Source organism: Sminthopsis crassicaudata, chromosome 5, assembly GCF_048593235.1.
Source record: "Sminthopsis crassicaudata isolate SCR6 chromosome 5, ASM4859323v1, whole genome shotgun sequence".
In the NCBI taxonomy this organism is placed as follows: Eukaryota; Metazoa; Chordata; class Mammalia; order Dasyuromorphia; family Dasyuridae; genus Sminthopsis; species Sminthopsis crassicaudata.
The window spans coordinates 136,073,608-136,094,436 of NC_133621.1; the positions used below are offsets into that span (position 1 = coordinate 136,073,608).

The window sequence follows — 20,829 nt, forward strand, 5'->3', positions numbered from 1 at the left end:
AGCTCATTTGAGTATAATACGTAACTAGACTGGAAGGATTATAATTTATAGCTTTGTTTTTCCCCTAAAGATTACATTTTTTACAGTGATCATTGTCTTTTGCAAAATACATTTTTGGATATTTGCAAATGAAATAATTGTTGTAAATATGACAGATTACTCATATAAACCACAGATAATGAAAGTTAATTACAACATGCCCTATTTTAAAAGAAACAAAATTAATTTCTGCTTTGTTCTTCATTTTTCAAAAACTAAATTCGTGACAAATTTATGAACACTTAGCAAATTATCTTTAATGTATCATTTCCATATGGGATTTTGAGTTTCAGTCTAGAAATTAATGCTAAAATTAATTAATCACCACTTTATATTTAGATGAATAAGATATGATAAACTTTGCTGAATAGTACCTCTTTTGGCTTTTGTAGCAATACACAGCTGTTTGACTAAAGTGTGTTTTTATTTTTATTTTTTTAATTTCTCAATGATACAATATGGTTCTTGTATATTCTAATTATTTTGAATTGGCAGAAAAGAATCCAACATTCATTAAAAAAACCTTTATGCTATTATTATTTAAGAAATTATTGATAAATACTTTTACTTTGCCATTGCTTTCTCCTAGGAGAAATTTTTCATCATGGTGTTAAGCTTTAAAGGTTTTAAGTTTTATTTTTTAAACAGATGCTTTTTTCATGAGCTCTAAACAATTTTCTTATGTGTGATGAGATCATGAAAGTGAGATTGGTTAAAAAAAGTTGTACTTCTGAAAATTCTAGTAAATAAGTTATTAGCAGTTTAATATTCTTTAGCTTATATATTAATTCATTCAAAAAGAAATGTGTCCCTTTTATCTACAACTATAAAGGAAAAATTGAAAAAAATGATATTGAGAAGAATGACTATTCAAACTGTCTTGTTTCTTTAACCTAATAGGGGGTTTGTAACTTCATCAGTTTTTAACATTGATGTGTATCAAAGGTTTGGTTTTATTGTTTTATTTACATTAAAATATTATTTATTAATTATTTTAATGTTTCCAATCTTTGAACAAGGTCAAATCCTTCATTTCTCAATACTGATTAGTCATTACTTCCAATATTAAGCCTAAATTTGGCTTCTTACAGTTGACAAACATTATTCTTTATTTTACCCTCTGGGCCAAGCTGGACAAATCTACTTTATCTTCCACAGTTCTTTTATTTAATGATAGTTATTATATTACTATTAGACTTGTCTCTAAGTTAAATACCCACCAAGTTCCTTTAGCCAGTAGTTATATAGCATGATTTCAAAACCTTCATGGTTCTTTTGAATTTCAATATTCTTAATCCCAACTATGACCAAAGACAATACAGAAATTTGTTTTTGATTAAATAAATAAAAACAAAGGCCTCCCAAATCAAATGCAAAATATTATATTTTGTAGAGAGATCAGGGGCAAAAACTACAAAGTCTCCCTTGGTTATGATTACAGCCATAGAAGTATTAAATTTTAAAAAAAATTTTCATCACAATTTTGTATCATGGACTTCAATTGTGTAAATAAAGCCTATTGTTGCTGCTGTTGTTATTATTTTAATCAGAGAAAACTAAATTTTTAGAAACATTAAATGCCTCTCAGACTAGAAAACCATTAGGTTGATAAAATCCCTGGCCTTTTTTCAATGTTTTGCCAAATTTTTGCCCATTTTGGAATCCTTTCTTCCATTATGGAATCCCTTTCATGTTTCACATCACAGCTCACATAAAATCTCCTAAAGGGGATTGTCACAGATCCTCTGCTCCCATTTATTCTGTCTAAAAACTTCCTTGTTTTGTTTCACATAGGTTTTATTTATAGGTCCATGTATGTGCCTGTCTAACTTTTGTATCCTTTACTCCCCCAAGAGAATATAAACTTGAGTTTAGGATCACTTTCATTTTTGTCTTTGTACTCTTAGTGCCCAGCAAAGAATTACATTTCTAGTAGCTACTTAATAAATCTTTGTTGAATAAGAAATTTATCATTCTTTTCCTTAGCAAAACCCAGAATTTTAAGTATTGCTCAAATTGCTTCTCTGAGTGGTATATTTGGAAAAGAGACTAATTTTGCCTTGATCTTAAGCAATTATGACATGTTATAGAAGAGCGGGTTGAATTCTTAGTTGGAAATCCAACATTATAAACATTAGATTTGCTTCAATATCATTATTATGAAACCATTAATAATTTATTTTAAAAATATTAATATCTGACATTTATATAAAATTTAAACTTACAAAGACCCTTAACACATTTGTTATTTATTTAAATCCTGTGGGATATAAGCTGTCTGAATGATTTCTTTTATTCCAGTCCAGGAAATTGTTAAGATTTACTTAAGATCACCAGTTGATAAGTGATAACTCAAAACTCAATCTTATGATTCATCATCTAGTGTCATTCTAATGAAATCTAACAACACTGTACCATGCAAAATTAATTTCCTCTTTTTTTCCATTGTTTTGTGTGTAGAAACAATTTAATTATTCTTTTTTAAAAATCATAATAGCTTTTATTTTCAAAATGCATACAAAAATAGTTTTTAACATTAATCCTGGCAAAACTTTGTGTTTCAAATTTTTCTCTCTCCCTTGCCCCTTAACTTTCCCTTAGACAGCAAATAATCCAATATATGTTAAACATATGGAATTCTTCTATGATGCTGCACAAGAAAAATAAGATCAAAAAAGAAAAAAAAATGAAAAAGAAAATCAAAGCAAGCAAACAACAAAAAAGGAAAAAAATACTATTTTGTGATGTACATTTGGTCCCCGTAGTTCTCCTCTGGATGCATATGGCTCTCTCCAACACAAATCTAATGGAATTGACATGAATCAACTCATTGTTGAAAAAAGGCATGAACATCAGAGTTGATCATCATATAATTTTATTGCTGTGTTCTCTTGGTTCTACTCACTTAACTTCAGTTACTGTAAGTCTCTCCAAGCCTTTCTGAAATCATCCTGCATATCATTTTTTATAGAACAATAACATTTCATAGCAAATATATCCAAAACTTATTCATTCATTTCCAAATTGATGGGCATCCACTCAGTTTCCAGTTCCTTGCCATTATAAAAAAAAAAGGTGCCACAAATACTTTTGCACATATGGGTCCTTTTCCTTTTGTTTTATGATCTCTTTGGGATAAAGGCCCAGTAAGGCCGCTGCTGGATATGCAGTTTGATAGCCTTTTGGACAAAGCTACAAATTACAGAATAGTTAATAAGTTCTTAATTCTACCAATAATATATTAGTGTCCCAATTTTCTGATATCCCCTCCAATATTTATTATTATCTTTTCTTGTCATCTTAACCAATCTGAAAGGCTTGTAGTAGTACCTCAAAGTTATCTTAATTTGCATTTTTGTAATAAATAGTGATTTACAGCATTTTTTCTTATGAGTAGACATGGCTTTAATTTCTTCATATATAAATTATCTGTTCATATCCTTTGACCATTTATCAATTAAGAATGGCTTGTATTATAAATTTGAGTCAATTCTCTATATATTTTAGAAATAAGACCATAATCATGACTCTTGGATGTAAATTTTTTTCAACAGTTTTCTGCTTCCCTTCAAATCTCCTCTTCATTGGTTTTGTTTGTACAAAAAATTTAAATTTAATATAATCAAAATTATCCATTTTGCATTTCATAATGCTCCCTATTTCTTCTTTGCCATAAATTCCTTCCTTTTACACAAAACCAAGAAGTAGACTATCCTTTGTTCTTCTAATTTGCTTATAGAACCACTCTTAATGTCTAAATCATGACCCCATTTCAATCTTATCTTAGTAGTATACGATCTTAGGTATTGGCAATGCCTAGTTTCTGCTACACTATTTTCCAATTTTCCTTGTTATTTTGTCAAATGGTAAGTTCATATCCCAGAGGCTGGAGTCTTTGGGTTTATCAAACACTAATTCACTATAGTCATTGACTATTATGTCTTGTGAACTTAATCTATTCCACTGATCCACTACTCTATTTCTTAAATAGTAGCAAATAATTTTGATGACTTTTTAATATAGTCTTAGATCTGCTACATCTAGGCCACTGTCATTTGCATTTTAAAAACATTTTCTCCTGCTTTTTTATGAATTCCCTTGATATTCTTGACATGTTCTTCCAAATGTATATCGTTATTATTTTTGTGATTTCTGTAAAGTAATTTCTTGACAGTTTGATTAGTATAGCATTGAACAAGTAGATTAATTTAGGTAGAATTGTCATTTTTATTCTTAATTGTTTCCAGTAATTTTTTAGTTGATTCTCTGTTATTCTCTAAGTATACCATGATACCATTTGCAAAAAGTGATACTCTTGTTTTCAGATTAATTTTCAGTAGACTATATCAGTATTCTTTCCTAGCATGTAACAGGCGATCTTAGGAATTTTTTAAAGATCTTTCAAGATCTATACTTTAGTTTCTTCTTTACTCTTAGATTTTCTTACTTCCTTTCTTTCCTCATTCTCTTGTTCTTTCTTTTTTTTCTCACCTATAATTGGTGTCATTTAAAATGCTAGAGAGACATATTTTCTGAGTAATTACTCATTTTATTAACAATGTTAGCATTGTTTTATTAACATTTTATTAACAATTTTATTAACATTTTATTAACAATGTTAGCAATGTTTTATTAACAATGTTAGCATTTTTTAATAAAAGATATGAGTGACATTCTCAAATTCCAAAGACTATCGTAACAGGACATATACCTTTAGAAAAGGGGTTTTCCAGAGAGTAACAATCAATTCTGGTTAATAATTAATGAGAGAAGAAATATTATATAATGTGAGGCTGGACCTATTCTAATAAACTTTGATTATGTCATTTACTTCTAACTTGTTCAGTCTTGAACTATCTATTTAAAAAATTTATCCTTACCAAATCTAAGTAGAACACAATGTAGGAACTTGGGACATTACTTCATTGTTGATGGAGTTGTGAATTCATTCTTCTATTCTGGGAGCAATTTGGAACTATCCAAAAGGGCTATAAAACTGTGCCTGTTCTTTGATATAGCAGCGCCATTATTGGTTCTGTATCCCAAAGAGATTATAAAAGAAAAGGATCCCTATGTGCACAAATGTTTGTTGCAGATATTTTTGTAATGGCAAGGAATTGGAAAATGATCACCAATTGGGGAATGGCTGAATAAATTTGGTATATAAATGTAATGGAATATTATTGTTCTATAAGAAATGATAGGCAGGTTGATTTCAGGAAATCCTGAAAAAGTCTTATGTTTCTATTACTTAGGAAATCAAACTTGAAACCTTTCAGACAAGGGAATTAACATTTTTAGATTAGCTAATTATCATGTTGATTTTATCTCAATCTGTATTTATCTACTTCTCTCTCTCTATATATTGATATAGAAAATTAGAATCCAATTTTTATAATCCATTTTTATACTTGTCAGTATTCAAATCTAACTTGTAACTTTGATATTCCAATGGAGCTGTTATCTTATAGATAAAGGTACTTTTGATGAAAAGACACATCACCACCCTTCTAACCCTTTTCAAAAATCATCCCGTTCTTCATTTTTTAACAATAATATTCCATTTTCTTCATATACACTAATTTATTCAACTATTCCCTAACTGAGGGGCATTTACTCAATTTCCAATCTACAACAAGTAGGGATGCTAGAAACATTTTTGGACATGTGGGTCCTTTCCCCTTTTTAATGATCTATTTGGAATAAGACCCAAGAGAGACACTACTGGTTCAGAGGATATGAACAGCTGATAATCCATTTATTTTTCAAAGGTATCAATAACCTTCTGTGCTTATAGGATTACTAAAGACTTTTTAAAAATCCAGTTATGAATTAAATTTTGTGTTCTGAATTAAATTTGGTTTGTTTTTTTTTTTTTAACAACAATTTCAAATGATTTCAACCTCGTTTTCAGCTAAATTTCCTGTATCATTTACTTTTTTAAATTGAAGCTTTTTATTTTCAAAACATAGGCAAGGATAATTTTTCACCATTCACCCTTGCAAAACCTTGTGTTCCAATTTTCTCCTTCTCTCTCCCTCTCTCTTAAATGGCAAGTAATCCAATATATATCATTCACTTTTAAAAGGTTAAAAAGCAGAAAATTTGGGATAAATATTGGTTATTTTAAAGTATCTTTTTAGTGAGAAAAAGAAAAGCATGTATGAACTATTTTCTTCTCTTGGTATATTTTGGCTGACAATTGGCTTTTTGCAAATGATAAGCAGAGAAAAAAGTCAACATTGTAAGTAAAATGGGGAAAATACTTCAAAGAACTAAATTTTTAATTTTTTGTATTAAAAGCAAGGAAAACATCTTTTTTTCAGTTAGGAAAGCAATATTAGTACACTTCTGGTCTTCTAGATCAAAGTTTTTGATTCATTGGGGAAAATAAAATATAGCATATGGAAAGTATTGGTAGAAAGTGAAATAAAATAAATCAAGCAAGAGTATAATTACATTTTTTTTCTAAAAAAGTCAGTGTAGATCTAGAACGCCTATGAATTTTAATTCAATAAGACTTGAGGGGTAGGATTGGGCTATCAATCTTTATCCTGCATTTCCGACAGTATGATGTTGCAGCTCTCAAAACAGCTATAATAAAATTAGAATTTAAATACAAAATAGAAATATAAACTAAGTACTATGAGACCTAAGAAGAAAGCAAAATTATTTTTATGTGAGGAGCTTAGGAAAGATTTCATAAAGATAGTGAAACTTGAGTTGGGGTTAGAAGGAAAGGAAGGATTTCAATTGTCTGAATTAAAGTAGATTCCAATTCAACAATGAGGATGACTTAGACAAAAGTCCATCAATAAAAAAGGAGGCATCAGGAAGAGAGATATAAATAGTCTACTTTGACAGGAACATAGGATTAACAGAAGAGAACAGTAGAAGAGAAAGCTGAAAAAGGCATCACGTTGGAAACACATTTAAATGCTATGCTAAAGTGTTAGAATTTTATTCAGTACCTTTGGAGGACATTGAATTTTTTTTGAACAGTGATGAAATCAAAGTAGTTCATTAGGAAAATTACTTAGTAATGTTATCTATGTATTAAGGAGTAAGGAGAGACTAGGAAAAGAAAGATTTTGAGTCTACTAAAATTCTCTAAATTATATATATATATATATGCGCACATTTATGTATATATGCATATTATATCACCTATATTTATATTAATATTTATATCTATATAACTGTCATCTATTGATATACCATGCAATGTCAACATTGGTTTTGGAAAGTTAACAAATTGCAAATTGCCTGGGTATTAAGGCCACAAAAATAGTCAATAAATCTCAAATGCTCATAAGTACTTTGCTCATGCCAAATTTTATCTGTAGATATGAACAGAACTCTTTAAGTGTTTAAAGTACTGAATATTGTAAGATTGACTATATTCCATTTCAATAAAAAAGATCTCACTAAAATAATTCTAGAAAACCTCAATGAAACTTTTTCAGTGGATATTTAATTGGATTTCCTTGATCTTAAACTGTCCAGAGACCTTAATCATGTGTGTATGTGTATGTATATGCATGTGTACATGTATGTATGCATACTTATAAACATATGTTCATAACCATACATAGGCCTGCATGTGTATAATTTGTAATTGCTAAATCATGATTTTGTCAATGTTTATCTTTCTGGAAGAGCTATTTTGAAATACAAACTACTGAAAAATAACATCAATAGATATTTTATATTACAATTTAAAAAAAAAAGATAAAATAGCTTAATTTTTCAGGAACTTAATGTTAAATTTTATCTTTTTTTTATTCACATAAGCATCCTAATTTTTAGTCAAATGTTTGCTTTTTCCTTTTTTCTCTTTATTGCATAAGCATATAATTTATGTAGAAAAAGTAAATGACCTAAAATTACCAATTCAGGCACCAATGTGATTTTTTTGAAATGTAGTTTTAACAATCTTATTCCCCTACTTAGTAAACTCCATGTCCTTATCACCTCTAGGGTCAAATATAAAATCCAGCTTTCTAGTAGTTTTACATTTAACTCAAGTTGGCATATTCTGTAATCCAGTGACTCTGGACTCTTTGTTGATCATCTCACAAGAAAATGTCTTCTAATTTTGTACATTGTTCCTGACTCTTGCTCTCTGTTTTCATTTTCTGCCTCCAGGTTTTTCTAATTACTTTAGAACAGAAATTATAAAATCTAGATTAGAGCAGTGGAAAGAGTACTAGACCTGGACTCAGAAATACTCATTTTCCTGAATTCAAATATGACTTAATAAGATCTTGGGAAAGTAACTTAACCCTGTTTGTCTAAGGTTATTTTTTTCCATTTGTAGGATGACCTAGAGAAAAAAAAATATTCAAGTATTTCTGCCAAGAAAATCCCAAAAAGGTTCAACAAAGGCTCGAACATGACTGATAAAGATTGAGCAATAAAATATTTTGAGTTTTGCAAAATACCTTAAAATATTATCTCCTAACTCCATAATAAATCCTGAAAGGTAGATACCATTATCCTTATTTTCTAGATAAGTCAACTGAAGCAGAAAGGGATTTAATAACTTGCTGCAGGTCTCCCAACTATAAAATATCTGAGATCAGATTTGAATCCAGCTTCCATATTCAGGTCTTTATCTACTATGCCATTAGATGCTATCTAATATCAACAAAAATCTTACCTTCTGCAAGAAGTATTTCCAACTCCTCCTTTATGCTAGAGTTTTCCCTCAAGTTAGCTCCAATTTAGTTTGTCTATAGCCTGAATGTATATAGATATCTACATATGGTCTCCCTCCATTACCATGTGAACTCCTTGAAGGTAGGAGCTGTTTTTGCCTTTCTTTGTCTACTTAATTCACAGTACACATGGTACAGAACTAAATCAGTGCTTGTTAAAAGACTAAATACTAAGCAAAACTTTTCATGACTTTTTTTTTTTCAAAAGGGAAGTTAATTTATTCGAACTTCAAGATATCTATTAATAGTAATTACCATTGTACACATAAAATGCACATATACTTGTCTAACATTAAGATCTGGAAATATAAAAAACTTTAATTCAAATTAAAACAAAATCCACAGAATATTCAATATTAGGTGTGTGTATACTACCATAAGTATCAGCTTCTCACTGACTCTTAGATTAGCTTTTTCACTTTTCCTGGTATGAGGAATAAAATCAAAAGACACAGCCAAATTGCAAGAAATGACAATGATCAGTGGTTCTTTAATTTCTGTTTTGAAATCACCTGCACACATGTGTCCATTATTTTAGACAGAATTTATGAAAATATCTTCTAAATTATTGGAGAATGTTTCATAGTTTTCTTCAAAAGTCAAAAAGACATAATAGCAGGTGTTCAGCTACTTGAAGTTCTACCTTTAAAAAAATCTGTTTTACACTTTAAAAAAAGTTATTTATATAAAATATACACCTGAATCATTTGCTTAGTTAGATTCTAAACTTTTTCTGTTGATGTCATTTAGTCCAATTATAAGGGAAATGACTTAGCATTAGTTTCAGTTCCACTTCTGGTAGATGTCTAGAGTGTGATTGGGGTTGAAGTGGAATAAAGAAGCTAATTTAAAATAAATTACAATAAGTACATTTGCTGAGGAAGTACTTTTACTTACTGATTAGAGTAATTGGCAAATGGGAACTGTTACTCTTGTACCCATAGGGGTCACGCCTTCTAAATAGTAGATGAACAATAATATGAGGTTTGGTGCTCATACAAGATCTTGATTTGTCTTATTTTACAAAATCCTAGAACTCATAGTGGGATTATATAAACCAATGATTTAGGATATGAAGTGAAGTGGGAAATGTTTGGATTAATTTTCTACAATGAAATAGAGAAGATGGATTTTTTTTCTCGATTAATAAGAGATAGGGGGAAGTCTGATGGGAGGTGAGGAGTTAAGAATTGCTTGTATGACTTCTGAGATCTTTTCTATTTCTATCATTATAAAAGTATATAATTTAGATTTCTATCTCAATAAATCCTGCTTTAGGGATTTAAAATGTTGAAAGCAAGGCAAATAACTAGGCAACACACATAAATTTACTCAAGTGTTTTGGGGAACAACTTAGGATATAATAGACATGTATGGAATGCACATAATATATTTTTATATACATATATGTATATATACATACATATATACAGCCATACATTTATATGTCAAAAATAAAAAAAAATGAGTGAAACTAATTTGAGCAGTGGTAAAGAGATCAGCAAGTAGTAAGACCTCAGATTTGTCTAATTAAAGCACTATCAAAGAGGTTAAAGATTAAATATATAATTTATTCATTAAATGCCTATTTATATATTAAATTCCCATCTTTGAGTACCTCATTTGCAGTTGAGATGGCCTTTAAGATTAGAGTTGTAGCACATTGCTTTATCCAGGAGTAACATTCACATAAGCATCCCAGTCAGTAGCTATTTTGTGGATAAATAGGATTTCACATTCCTGTGACTATCAACAAGGCCACTTTTGTGAATACCTAATGACATTTACAAATATTTTGGAATTTATTGATGTTGTTAGTACAAAATAAATTAGGCAGTACTTATGATAAGAATATTCTTTAAACAAAAACATCAAAGTAGCTAACCAGAGAAAGAAAAATGTAGCATTCATTTATGTAAAGAGCTGTTACATTCATGATTTTATAAAAGACTCATTTATAACATGAAAACTAACAAAACTTTCTGATACTTCCAGGATCAATTTTTCCCCTTGCCAAAATTTCCCAGGACAGTTTTATAGATCTTGGAAAGATACCTCAGTAAACATCAGGTCATTCAGAATATGGAAAAGGTTCAAGAACGCTTTTTCCTGTAACACACTTTTAACATCACACATTGCTTTCTAATCATATGATAGAAATGGAAAAGTTAGCATTTTCAGAAAGCCTCTATTCTGTTAACAGTATCTTTATACTCTCATTAATTTAATTCATTATAATAATCCAGACAAGCTTTGGCTATTAACTTAGTTTTAGCAGCAGCATTTCCCAGAGGCTGGTCTTGGTTTTTGAACAATTAGCAGCTTTAATTCATTTTAATGTGTGCAACAAATAGTATATCAGAATTCATAGTCTTTTCAATGCATTTAGTTGCCTATATATTATACGAGATTAGCTTTTATATTCCCTTTTCCCCCTGCAGAACTGGCTATAAAACTCTCAAGGACTCATTTGTGTTTTTTCATTTTTTACAGACTTGAAGGTCTTCTTTCAGGTTGTACTGGTTCAGTAGCTTTCCCCCTCCCCCATTTTTCCTTGACTGCACCAGAAATGATGAGCTACCTATAGAAAGCTTTCTTGAATTCTCTGAAGACCCCCTAGTAAAGGTGCTAAGATTGATTTTTGTGTTTTTTTTTTTTTTACAGGGATCGAAGAATTTTCTGAGAAATACATGTGTTTGGAAGCTTAATATTCAACTGTCTATTCCATTTTGAAATATTATACTGCTATTGATATATGCCATTATTATTTCTGAAGAATGTATTAGGCACAGTTCTAGGGAGATAGAGAATCAACCTTTAATAATTCTTTAAAAACATTAGTGTGTATTCTCACAAAGTAAAAGGCATCTTCATTGTGCAGATCATTTCATAGAAAGGCGATTACAAATAACTTTGCAGAAAAAAATGTAAAAGAGTTATAAAAATTAGAATATACAAGTAGATTGATTCCATGAAGATAATATATGTAAATTAACCACAGTTTCCTTTGAGGAATAAATTTTATTTTGGACAACTAGAGACATTTTTACTCTAATTTGCATATGTCTGCCTTGAAGGAAGAATAAGAGCCCTTGTTGGCTTCATAAAGCAGTGAGAAAAATTAATTAATTAAGTGGCTGGTATTTACTAATTAATATGACATGATGATGACATGATCTCTTAGAAAAATAAGAATTTTCATCTCAAACTTTTTTATTTTCTATACAAATGGTAACAGCAAAAACTTAAAGAAAAACTTACTAATTAACAACTAAAAGATGAATGCATATTAAAATTTAGGAATACTCAAAAAACCAATCACAGAATTTTAAATGTCTGTTTTTATTGTTAGTCTTGATATCATGTTTTGCTCACTGAATAATGAAAGATTTGGAAAAGAAAGCAATATAATAAGTACATTCCTTTTAAAATTATTTCTTATTAAGAAGCATATACTTTTTATGATTTAATTTGATCTCTTCATAAAATAGATTAACACCAGTATCTTGTAGACATAAGAATATAATTAAATGGCAGATAATTAACTGTTTCTCTTCTAATTTTAACTTCATTGGTTTTGTTTGTGCAAAAAATTGTACAATTTAATGAAATCAAAACTGTCCATATTTTCTTCTAAAACCCAATTTTCTCCTTATTTAGTCATGAATCCCTTTCTCATACTTTTGAAATGTATTTTCTTCCTTACTTTTCTAAATTGTTTAAAACATGGAAATAATTTTTTGGCCAAAAATTTTATTTGTAATACTTTTTTTTTATATTTTTATTTATACACTTAGATTTCCTCCTCTATTCCTTGTTTTCTCTCCCATCCATTATCACAAAGAATCTATTAAAAAAAGGAAGAAAAACATATTTAGAAAAACATAAAACCATTAGAAAATCTGTATTATATGCAGTGTTCCATGTCTCCAGACTTCATCCTCTTCAAATTATTTTGGGTTTAAGGACCATGCGTTTGTAGTACAAAATAATTTAAAGTCATAAAAATGTAAAAAAGTGATATGTTTCCTCATGAAAGTAATACTTTTGATTGGCTTTAAAGGGTAAAAAGGATTTCAATTAATCAATAGAGTTGAGTGGAATATCTTCAGAGCATAGTAAATAGTTTAAGCAGAAGCACAAAGGAGGAATCATAAACCTTATGACACAAGTCAATCAATCAGAATTTTTTTCCTTTCCAGGAATAGTCTTGAAACATAGTAGCTTAAAATTTCAAAATGCAATGGTTAGTTACTTATGCTATTTGGTAGAAATAATATAAATCCTTAGAAATAATTTCACAGGCTTTTGAATTTGAACTCTTACTAACAAGTGTTATGGAAAGAATAAAAAAACTTTTGAATAATGATTTACAATCACTATTCATAAGAAATTAGTCTATGGTTTTATCAGGTAGTTTCTGATATAGTTTCTGATACAATTAGATTAGAATATATATTTGACATTTTATGTTTTTCAAAAATGTTTTCTTTTTCTTTTAATTTAAAGCTTTTTATTTTTTGACATAGGCATAAATTATTTTCAACATTCGCCCTTGCAAAACCTTGTGTTTCAAATTTATTTCTCCCTTCCCTTCATCCTTCCCTCTTCAAGATGGCAAGTATTACAATATATGTTAAACATGTACAATTCTTTTACACATATTTCCACAATTATTATGCTGCAAAAGAAAAATCAGATCAAAAAGAAAAAAAATCAGAAAGAAAACAAACTGCAAGCAAACAACAACAAAAAAGTGAAAATGCAATGAATATGTTCACACTCAGTTCCCACAGTCCTCTCTCTGGGTGCAGATGGCTTTCTCCATCACAAAATCATTGGGACTGTCCTGAATAATCCTGTTGAAAAGAGCTAGTTCTATCTGAGTTGTTCAGCCTATAATTTTGTCATTTCTGTGATTAATATTCTATAGGTTCTATTCACTTCACTCAGCATCATATCATGTAAGTCTGTCCAAGCCTCTCAGATATCATCCTGCTGATTGTTTCCTATGTCATAACTTATTCATACATTCTCTAATTGATGGCCAATCACTCAGTTTCCAGTTCCTTGCCACAACAAAAACATTTTTGCACATTTGGGACCATTTCCCTTTTTTATGATTTCTTTGGGGTTCAGGATACACTGCTGGATCAAAGGGATTTCACAATTTGACAGCCCTTTGGGCATAGTTACATATTGCTCTCCAGAATGGTTGGGTCTGTTCACAGTTCCACCAACAATGTATTAGTGTCCCAATTTTCCCATATCCTCTCCAATATTCCCCATTACCTTATCCTGTCATCTTAGCCATTCAGAAATGTACAGTGGTATTTCAGAATTATCTTAATTTTCATTTCTCTGACCAATAGAGATTTAGAGCAGTTTTTTTCATATTATTAGAAATGGTTTTATTTTCTTCATCTGAAAATTGTCTGTTCATATTCTTTGACCATTTGTCAATTGGAGAGTGGGTTGCATTTTTATAAATTTGAATCAATTCTCTATATATTTTGGAAATGAGGCCTTTTCAGAATCCTTGAATGTAATTCCCCTCCCCCCAGATTACTGCTTCCCTTCTAATCTTGTCTGCACTGGTTTTCTTTGTACAAAAAGTTTTTGACAATATAATCAATATTATCCACTTTTCATTTTATAATGTACACTAGTTCTTCTTTGGTTACAAATTTCTTCCTTCACAGATATGAGAGGTAAACTATATTTTGTTCTTCTAATTTGCTTTATATCATTCTTTATGTCCAAATCATGAACCCATTTCAAACATGTCTTGGTATAGGGTAGGACTGCCATACTAATTTCTACTTTTCCCAGCAATTTTTAATCTAATAGTCCTTATCCCCAAAGCTGTGATCTTTGGTTTTCTCAAACACTACATTACTATAGTCACTAATTATTTTATCTCATGAACCTAACCTATTCCACTGCTTGACAGTAAAGGACTGAAACTCTTGAGTCAATGCACTGGGGTCGGACAATTGAGCACTTGAGGCTAATTACTGATTGGATAATTCTCTATAGGAATATGCATGGAAAATGGCCCTTCCGATTATCCTGTGCTAGCCCAATCATTTGGTGTATACAGAGAATTATGGGAGGGACTAGGAAGTGCAGTGAGACTAGACAGGGTCACTTCTGAGAGAGAGAAGAAGAGGTAAGGTTGCAGAGATCCTACGCATGTACTCTCTTCACTTCTACCGCTAAAGACCAAGAATAAAGACTTTTGCTTGTCCTGACTCCGGCTGATTCTAAGGTACTCAGGGTACTAATGTGGTTGCCACACTTGACTTCTATATTTCTTAGCCAATATCAAACGATTTTTAAAATTAAATTTATAATTATAATTTTTTGACATTACATATGCAAGGGTAATTTTTTTACAGCATTATCCTTTGTACTCACTTCTTTTCTGAATATTCCCCTCCCTCCCTTTACACCCTCCCCTAGATGACAGGGAATCCCATACATGTTACATGTGTTACAGTATATACTAGATAAAATATAATATCAAATGATTTTGATGACTGCTGCTTTATAATACAGTTTTAGGTCTGGTGCAGCTGGACCACCTTCATTTGCATTTTTCCCATTAATTCCCTTAAAATTCTTGATCTTTTGCTCTTCCAGTTGAATTTTTGTTATTATTTCTTCTAGCTCTGTAAAAGTTTTTCTTGGCATTTTGGGATGGCACTGAATAAATAGATTAATTTAGGTAGAATTCTCATTTTTTGATATAAGCCCAGCCTATTGATGAATACTTCATATTCTTCCAGTTGATTATATCTGACTTTATTTATGTGGCAAGTGTTTTGTAATTGTATAAATATAGGTCCTGATTTTGCCTTGGCAAGTAGTCTCTCAGCTATCATATATATCTTAAATGTAATTTAATGGTAATTTAACAATATGTTTATATATTATACATATAATACATGCATATTATATGTATAATATACAAAAATAAACATAAAATATGGAATAATAATTTAATAAACAATAATTTTAATGTAATTTCCCTTTGTATCTCATGTTGCTGGACTTTGTGGGTAACATAGAGAAATGCTGATTATTTGGTTGGATTTATTTTGTATCTTGCAACTTTGCTAAAGTTCTGAATTGTTTCTAGTAGTTTTTTAGTTGATTCTCCAGGATTCTTTAAGTATATCATCTTATTATATACAAATAGTGATCATTTAGTTTCCTCATGACTTACTCAAATTCCTTTAAATTCTTTTCCTTTTCTTATTGCTAAAGCTAATATTTCTAATATAATATTGAATAGTAATGGTGATAGTAGGCAACCTTGTTTCACCCCTGATCTTATTGAGCATGGTTATAGTTTATCCCTATCTCATATGATGTTACTGATGGTTTTAACTAGATGCTACTGATCATTTTAAGGAAAATTATATCTATTCCTATACTTTCTAGTGTTTTTAGTGGGAATAGGTGTTGGATTTTGTTAATTGCTTTTTCTGTATTTTTTGGGCTAATCATATGACCTCTGATAGTTTCATTATTAACATAGTCAATTATGCTCATCATTTTCTTAATATTGAACCAACCCTGCATTCCTGGTATAAATTCTGTTTGGTCATGGTGTATTATCCTAGTGATAACTTGCTCTAATCTCTTTGCTAATATTTTATTTCAGATTTTTGCACCAATATCCATTAGGGAAATTGGCCTCTACTTTTCTTTCCCTGTTTTGATTTAGTTATCAGTACCATGTCTGTGTCATAAAAAGAATTTCATAGGATTCATTTTTGCCTATTTTCCCAAGTTGTTTGCATAGCATTGGAATTAATTGTTTTTTAAATGTTTGATAGAATTCACATGTAAACCCATTTGAAGATTTTTTTCTTAGGGAGTTGATTAATAGCTTGTTCAATTTCTATTCTAAAATGGGACAAATTTATTAGTAGTGATTTATTTCCTGCTCTGTTAATCTAAGCAATCTATATTTGTGGAAATATTCATCCCTTTCACTTAGATTATCAGGGTTATTGGCATACAGTTGGGCAAAATAGCTCCTAATTATTGCTCTAATTTCCTCTTCATTAGTTGAAAAGTTAACCCTTTTTATTTTTGATACTAACAATTTGATTTTTTTCTTCTCTTTTTCTAATCAAATTAACTAAAGATTTATCTATTGTGTTGGGTTTTTCTATAAAATCAACTTTTAATTTATTAGTTAATAGCTTTTTTACTTTCAGAATTCCAAATTTGACTTTTAATTGTGTTTTGAATTTGTTGTTTTTCTAGCTTTTTTAGTTGCATGCCCGATTCATTGATCTTCTTTTTTTCTGTTTTATGTAAGTAAGCATCTAAATGTATAAAACTTTCCTTAAGAACTGCTTTAGCTGCATCCCTTAAATTTTTGGTATGTTGTCTGATTATTGCCATTTTCTTGGATTAAATTATTTTAGGGCTTTCTTTTTTTTTTTTTTTTAATTGAAACTTTTTACTTTCAAAACATATGCAAGGATAAGTTTTCATCATTGACCCTTGCAAAACTTCACGTTTCAATTTCCCCCTCTTCCCCCCCACCCCCTCTCATAGATGGCAAATAATCCAATATATGTTAAACATGATAAAAATATATGTAAATCCATATTTATACATATTTATACAATTATCTTGCAGTACAAGAAGAATCAGATCAAAAAGAAAAAAAAATGAGAAAGAAAATAAAATTCAAGCAAACTACAACAAAATAAGTAAAAAAAAAAAAATTATGTTGTGATCCACATTCACTTCCCACAGCCCTCTATCTAGGTGTGGATGGCTCTTATCATTACAAGGTCACTGGAACTTGCCTGAATCATCTTATTGTTTAGAAGAGCCAAATTGGATTAAATTATCGATTGTTTCTATGATATGTTGCTTCATCCTCTTATTCTTTAGGATTAGGTTATTTAGTTTCCAATTAATTTTTGGTCTATCTTTCCCTGTCCCTTTGTACATGTAATTTTTATTGCATCATGATCTGAAAAAGTTGCATTTCCTATTTCTGCCTTTCTGCATTTAATTTTGAGGTTTTATGCCCTAATAAGTGATCATTTTTTTATATAGGTTCCTTGTACCAGCAAGAAAAAAGTATATTCCTTTCTGTCTCCATTCAATTTTCTCTAAAGGTCTATCATACCTAACTTTTCTAAAATTCTGTTTACCTCTTAACTTCTTTTTTATTGATTTTATGGTTTGATTTATCTATCTTTGAGAGAGCAAGTTTGAGATCAGTCACTAGTATAGTTTTGCTGTATATAGTTTCTCATAGTTCTCTTAACTTCTCTTCTAGGAACCTGGATGCTATACTACTTGGTTTATACATATTTAGTGTTGATATTACTTCATTATCTATCAAGTTGTATTTTCCTCTTTTAAGTAGATACATTTTTGCTTTTGCTTGATCTGAGTTCAGAATTGCTATTCCTGTGTTTTCACTTCAACTAAATCATAATAGATTCTGCTCCAACCTTTTGCCTTTATTCTATGTGTATAACTCTCCTTTAAAAGTATTTTTCTAAACAATATATTGTAGAATTCTGGCTTTTAATCAATTTGCTATCTGCTTCCACTTTTTGGGGAGAATTCATCTTAACATTGACAGTTAAAATTACTATTATTTCCTGCCGTCTTATTTTTCCCAATTTGTATTTTTCTATTTCTTTTCCCCCATTCCTTCCTTACCATTGTTTTACTTCTGACCACCACCTCCCTCAATCTACCTTCCTCTTTTACAGCCCCTCCCACTTTCTTATACCTTTTCCCCCCCTCTAATGTTCTCTCTTCTATTATCTTCCCCATTCCTTTCCTCTTTCTTCTCCTATTTCCCTATAGGGTGAGACAAGTATCTGTATTAAACTAATTATGCTTGATATTCTCTCTTTGAGCCAAATCTGTTGAGATTAAGGTTCACACAATGCTCATTCCCCTCCTTTCCCCCTCTCAAATATGTCTTTCTTTTTGCTTTTTCTTGTGATTTAATTTTTCCCATTTTACCTGCCCTTCCCTCTTCTTCTTGTACAATCCCTTTTCTACCCTAAGCTTCTTTTTTATATCATCATCACAGTATAGTCAAATTATATCTATACCCTCTAAGTATACCCTTAACAAAGATACAGTTCTCAAGAATTAGACATGTCATCTTCCCATATATGGTATATAAACATTTTAACCTTTAAAAACACAGTTTTTTCCTTCCTTTTTAAAAAATCTTTTTTATGCTTCTTTTGAGTTCTCTATTTGAAGATCAAATTTTCTGTTCAGCTTTGGTCTTTTCTCCAAACAATAAATGAATGTCTCCTATTTTATTGAATGTCCATCTTTCCCCCTGAGTGATAATGCTTAATTTTCCTGGATATTTGATTCTTGCTTTCAGTCCAAGTTTCTTTCTCCTTCAATCCATTAAAGTAGAAGCTGCTAAATCCTGAGTAAGCCTGAATGTAACTCCCTGAAAATCGAATTGTTTCTTTCTGGTTACTTCCAGTATGTTCTCCTTAATCTGATATTTCTGAAATTTAGCTGTGATATTCCATGGAGTTTTCATTTTGAGTCTTTTTTTCTGTAGGTAATGGGTGAATTTTTTTCTAGGACATCAGTTTCTCTTGATAATTCCCTAAAAGATATTGTCTAGATTTTTTTTTTTTCATTGTAGTTTTAGGTAGTCCAACAATACTTAAATTGTCTCTCTTGGATCCATTTTCTAGGTCAATTGTTTTTCTTATGAGGTATGTTACATCTTCTTCTCTTTTTTCATTTTTTGGTTTTGTTTGACTGATTGTTGAAGTCTTGTTGAGTCATTTGCTTCCATTTGTTTAATTCTAATTTTTAGTGAATTATTTTCTTCAGATAGCTTTCTTATCTCTTTTTTCCTTTGACCAATTGAACTTTTAAATGAGTTGTTTTGTTCAGTGGATATTTTTTTTTCCATTTCAGAAATTCTGCTTTTCAAGTAGTTGTTTTTTTTCTTTTCATTTTGCCAATACTATTCTTTAAGGAGTGATTTTTTTTCAGATAATTTCTGTTTTTTCTTTTCTCAAGTTCTCATTTCCTTTCCCCATTTTAATATAATTCTCTTTTAAGATCCTTTTTGAATTTTTCCAAGAGTGCCTCGTGAGATAGAAATCAATTTATATCATTCTTTGAGGCTTTTTCTTGAGATGGTTTGCCTTTAGTGTCCTTAGGGTTTGAGGTTTGTTCTACTCTGTCTCCATAAAAGGATCTATGATGTCAGCAGTTTTCACATTTTTACTTATTTTTAAAAGTTCAAGTCTGCTTTTAGGGTAAAGCAGAGATTGTCCCAAGATTCCTTTGTTGTTTTGGTTGCTGGTACTGTTTCTTCCTGTATTGGATGGTCATGACCAAGTTCTGTATAATGCTGGGGTTCAGGGGCTTACTATTTGCCTTCTGTAGTTGCACTGGAAGTCTCACAGTTAGTCTGCTGATTCACTGGCTTCTGAATCAAGATAGAGTAGCAAACACTGCCATACTTTAGCTACAAGTCTCCTATTAGATTCTCCAGCATGGAAACCGCTTTATCCCAGGCCTCCCTGAACTTCACTGCCCTGCTGCATCTGCCCTGCCCTGAAATACCCTGCCACTGCCTGATTGAGACACATCTCTCTTGAAGTTCTTCCAAAATACCTTCTTCTGGAAATTTTTTATCCTCCAAATATTTGTGGGTTCTGCCACTCCAAAACACATTAAGAGAATTGATCTGGTGTTGATCTGAGGGAAGGCTTCATCATATCCCTTTTATGGATGAGAAAAAAGATTGTAAGAAGGTTGAGTGAATTATGCAGTAGTCATAGAGCTAATAAGTGTGTGGTTCATTAGAATTATAAATAAATCTATAGAGGTAATTCTTCAAGATCCTATGATTAAGCATCAAGCAAGTCAAAAATAGGGAAATAACATCTTCACCAAAGGAATCTGCCATTGTAATGGAGGAGGTCCTGTACAGAGTACAAATGAAAGAAGGATTCTATCAGATACTCTTGGTTATACTGATTGAATTAAATTCCAGGTGGGACTCTTCTAGAAGATT

The 20,829-nt window shown here is 30.4% G+C and overlaps 1 protein-coding gene across 1 annotated transcript in view; it reads left to right on the forward strand.

Moving 5' to 3' along the window:
• IMMP2L (inner mitochondrial membrane peptidase subunit 2) overlaps positions 1–11,635 on the forward strand; it is a 353,770-nt gene extending 342,135 nt beyond the window's left edge. Inside the window, exon 4 of the mRNA XM_074266876.1 lies at positions 11,424–11,635. Within this exon, the coding sequence (XP_074122977.1) occupies positions 11,424–11,442 (19 nt within the window). The 3' untranslated portion in view covers positions 11,443–11,635. The remainder of the gene's footprint in view (positions 1–11,423) is intronic.
• Positions 11,636–20,829: the final 9,194 nt, after the last annotated feature.